General features: G+C 36.9%; 1 protein-coding gene across 1 annotated transcript; it reads left to right on the top strand.

The window, feature by feature from the left end:
- Positions 1-556: 556 nt before the first annotated feature.
- Positions 557-3,601, top strand: LOC120149320 (DEAD-box ATP-dependent RNA helicase 52C-like). The gene is made up of 6 exons (XM_039162145.1): positions 557-1,345; positions 1,447-1,530; positions 1,610-1,852; positions 2,185-2,355; positions 2,559-2,672; positions 2,885-3,601. The coding sequence occupies exons 1-6, from the start codon at positions 704-706 to the stop codon at positions 3,431-3,433; spliced, it is 1,803 nt and encodes a 600-aa protein (XP_039018076.1). The 5' UTR covers positions 557-703; the 3' UTR covers positions 3,434-3,601.
- The last annotated feature ends 606 nt before the right edge of the window (positions 3,602-4,207 follow it).

Below are 4,207 nucleotides of genomic sequence, written 5' to 3'. Positions count from 1 at the left end.
AATAGGTATAAAAAAATTAACATTTTCCTTATCTGTTTAATTTTCAAATTTTATTATAATTTTAAATATTTTCTCTCTTATTTGTTTAAAAAATATTTTTCTGAAATAAAATAACTTGAATAACTTTTTTTAAGGTAGAAATTATTAATTTGGAACTACTAATAGTTAAAAACTAACTTAGAGGACTGAAAATCCATTTAGAAGTTTAATAAATGAAATACAGGAAAGTTAGCAAAAAACTATCAACCTATACAGTCTCGAAACGTGATCAGCCTCCATAGATATTTCATTTCACCAAAAAAAAAAAGCTTCAAAAGCACTCCGACCTTTCCTTCTCAACGTAACTGAAACGCTAAAACCCACTCGTCGTCCTTTCTTAAATCCCCCATTTTCCCTCTTCAAAACCGTGGAGAATGGACAGACTTCTTCTTTGATCAAAACCATTCTTTCTTTTTGTTTACTTCGTCGGGAAGGAAACATTATCATCTTTTTTTTTATTCTTCTGTACTATATTTATAGTAAAAGTCTCTTCGTTTTTTTTATTTGTCAAAGACTCATCAAATCTAGAAAACCCATTTCGTTTCATCATATTTCCCAGCGTTTTGATTTTCTTTGATCGTTCTTTCTTTCTTTCTTTGCTTGGGTTTTGTTTCTTTAAGCTTACAGTTGGGAGGTAAAAAGCTAAAGCAGAAAAAAAAACAGAATGACTTGGACTGGTATGTTTTCTGAGTCAACTAGGAAAACAACTCGCCCAACTAGACCCCGGTACCTACCTCCTCACATGAGATCACCTCAAATTGGCAATGCTTCCTTTCTTGAAACCGGTGCCCCTGAGTTAACTCGCCCACGCTTCTACTCACCACAACTTGCTCAATCCACCCGCGGCCGTGGACCCTGGTTAACCGCTCGCCGCAATCCAAACTGGGAAGATGAAAAGTTCGACGAGCTGGAAGTTGTTGATGACACATTAGAAGAAGCAAACGTAACCAACAATCTCGAAGCTTATGATGACATTCCGGTACAAGCAAGCGGCGACAACATACCGCCGCCGGTGAAGACCTTTTCTGAGATCGATTTGGGGGATGGTTTAAAGCAAAACATAAGGAGGTGCAACTATATTAAGCCAACTCCAATCCAACGCCACGCCATTCCCATAGCAGTTGCCGGTCGGGATTTGATGGCTTGCGCTCAAACCGGGTCGGGCAAAACGGCCGCCTTCTGTTTTCCCATCATTTCTGGGGTTTTAAAGGACTCATTGTCAGTAACTCGCCGTGTTGGTGGTGGAAGTGAGGTGGCGTGCCCTCTTGCCCTTATTTTGGCTCCTACCAGAGAGTTGTCTTGTCAGGTGACCCTTTCTTTTTGCTTTTGCTCTTGCTCTCTTGGAGTTGGTGAAATATTATATTATTCTATTATTGTTTGATTTGGGTTGTTAATGGTGATTGTTAGATATACGAAGAGGCTAAGAAGTTTGCTTATATGACTCGGGTTCAAATTGCTGTTGCTTATGGAGGCACTTCTATTTATCACCAGGTGGCCCTTTCTTGATACCTTGAAAATTACGATTGCAATTGAATGCTATAGTTTAATATGTGTGTATATTTTGTTTCAGTTGCGCCGCTTAGAAAGAGGTGTTGACATCTTAGTTGCTACTCCCGGACGGTTGGTGGATATGATTGAGAGAGCAAAAGTTTCACTTGGAATGATAAAATATTTGGCTCTGGATGAGGCTGATCGAATGTTGGATATGGGTTTTGAGCCTCAGATTCGCAGGATTGTCGAGCAAATGGACATGCCTCCACCTGGTACAAGGCAGACAATGCTTTTCAGTGCCACATTTCCAGATGAGATTCAGGTTTCAATCCTATGCTTCATTTTGCATTATCCTTTGTTAGCTCATATCTGGATGTGAGCATGGAGATGACTTTCCTAGTACATTGAAATCTTGAAAAAGATTGAATATATGATACATAATAATCTCGATGCAATCTTGATGTCGGAATGGAGATATGATCCCATTCCTTTCAGATATGTGAAATGAATATATGATAATACCTGCGTTTGACATGCTGATAAATGCATCTTTGGTCTGCTTTAGCCTAACTCCTATGTTTTTGATGTTCATTGCAAACTTCATTTCAATGTTCTTTTTGGTCCTTTAAACTTCATGATTTTATTATGCTGCAGAGATTTGCTTCGGATTTCCTTTTGGACTATGTATTTCTGGCTGTTGGAAGGGTTGGTTCAAGCACTGATTTGATTGTCCAAAGAGTGGAACTGGTTCAAGAGATGGACAAAAGAAACCATCTTTTGAATCTTCTCCGTACTCAAAGGTCCAATGGAACTCCCCATAGTAAGGTACAATTAACGTTGTCCAATTTAATTGGTGTTCTATTTTGCAGTCGAGTGTTTCTAGCTGCCGTTACAATTTGCGGGAAACTGAACTACATATTCAGTATCATTGGGGTTCCAGTGGATATCCTTATTCAGGCTTTAGAGCTATGCCATCACTGGATTCCTATAAACTTGCTGATAAAGAGATAATATTTGATGTTTTGCAGCATGCTTTAACTCTAGTTTTCGTGGAGACAAAGAGAGGTGCAGATAAGTTGGAACGCTGGTTGTCAAGGAATGGGTTTTCAGCAATTGCAATGCATGGTGACAAAGTGCAGATGGTTAGCTTCATATCATATTTTCCACTTTATTAGTCTTGATATTGCCATCTTTAAAATACCTAAACATAATATGTTACTCATGCAGTCATCTCAATCAGAAAAAAAATAATGTTCTTGGTGTTGCTAGAGTCTACATTTTGAGGCAGAAGAATAAAATCAATTATGCGAGAAGTAATTTGAGTCTGTATTTGTTTACTTTGTAAAATTTGTAGGAAAGAGAGCAAGCTCTGAGATCCTTTAAAAGTGGTGCTACTCCAATACTAGTTGCCACAGATGTTGCTTCACGAGGACTTGATATCCCTCATGTTGCTCACGTTATTAACTTTGACATGCCGAAAAACATAGATGATTATGTGCACCGGATAGGTCGAACTGGCCGTGCTGGAAAATTTGGTCTGGCTACCGCTTTCTTCAGTGACAAGAACTTGCATCTTGCAAAGTCATTGGCCGAAGTAATGAAGGAATCCAGCCAGGAAGTCCCGACTTGGTTAATCCAAAATGCTGAGAATTACTCTGCTAGCGGTCGCAGCGGTTGGGTTAGACACCGTGGAGTTGATTATGGCGGTTATGACTTACGAAAAGACATTGCATCTTCAAGCACTTACAATGATACTTATGCTGTTCCTGCCATTGATGGTCAATATGCTCCAACTTTCCTTGGCAGCGGTGGTGACGATCATTGGGTTGCCAGTGACATGAACCTAAATGCTGCTGCTCCGCCATATGGTTACGGATCGGTCGTTGCGAGTGGGTGGGACTAGAGCTGCATCATTCCTCCATGTTCATGGCATCATTTTATATAGACATGGTATATTGGCATAAGAAATGCATTTGATATATCTAGTTTTGTTTACATATTTCATGATCTGTGTTGTGATGTCGTAAATTTGCTTTGTTTTGAGATATTGGCAGTCAGAACCCTTTGGGCTTTTTGCTTAATGGAGAAGCTGATTTTGATGACAAAATTGGCCTAATATCGTAGGCGGGCTAATTATTTAGCCCAATATAGCATCAAATATTTTATTTTAGGAACTACAATATCTTTAAAACTTGTGATGCTTATGTCACCCCAATGAAATATATTTTTATTGACACTTATCGCTTTATAATAAAATTCTAATAAAAATTATATTTTTTAGAATTTATCATCTTGACATGACAAGTTTGAATAAAAAATATTATTTGAGTAAATTCATTATGTGAGTATATTATGTGAGTATGACGAGTTTATCTTGAATTATAATATTTGTTGTAGATTTCAAATTAATTTTAAAATTAACCTAATGGATCAAATTTTTACCAGCCTAACTTATTGGTCAATTTTACCGATTTTGGTTGCTACTATGCTCAAACCTATCTATTTTAAATCAAACCAAATTTTAAAAGAAAGTAAAATAATATCTATATCAAATTTATTTTAAAATTTTTATAAGATAAATTTAAATAAATAAAATATTAAAATTAATATTATTTTTTATAAATTTAAATTTGTGTGTTCTTAGCCGGTTCAAGCTTGTTTTATTTGGAAGTTAGAG

The sequence above is a fragment of the Hibiscus syriacus genome, unplaced genomic scaffold, assembly GCF_006381635.1.
Source record: "Hibiscus syriacus cultivar Baekdansim isolate YM2019G1 unplaced genomic scaffold, ASM638163v2 tig00111000_pilon, whole genome shotgun sequence".
Taxonomy (NCBI): domain Eukaryota; kingdom Viridiplantae; phylum Streptophyta; class Magnoliopsida; order Malvales; family Malvaceae; genus Hibiscus; species Hibiscus syriacus.
The sequence above is the reverse complement of the archived record's forward strand: the minus strand, read 5'-3'. Positions and strand labels throughout refer to the sequence as shown.

Excerpts from the sequence above, each read along its gene's own strand:
- LOC120149320 (XM_039162145.1), top strand. The coding sequence starts at position 704 with ATGACTTGGACTGGTATGTTTTCTGAGTCAACTAGGAAAACAACTCGC. Across the intron at positions 1,346-1,446 it reads CCAGAGAGTTGTCTTGTCAG|ATATACGAAGAGGCTAAGAA; the intron begins GTGACCCTTTCT and ends GGTGATTGTTAG. Across the intron at positions 2,356-2,558 it reads ATGGAACTCCCCATAGTAAG|CATGCTTTAACTCTAGTTTT; the intron begins GTACAATTAACG and ends GATGTTTTGCAG.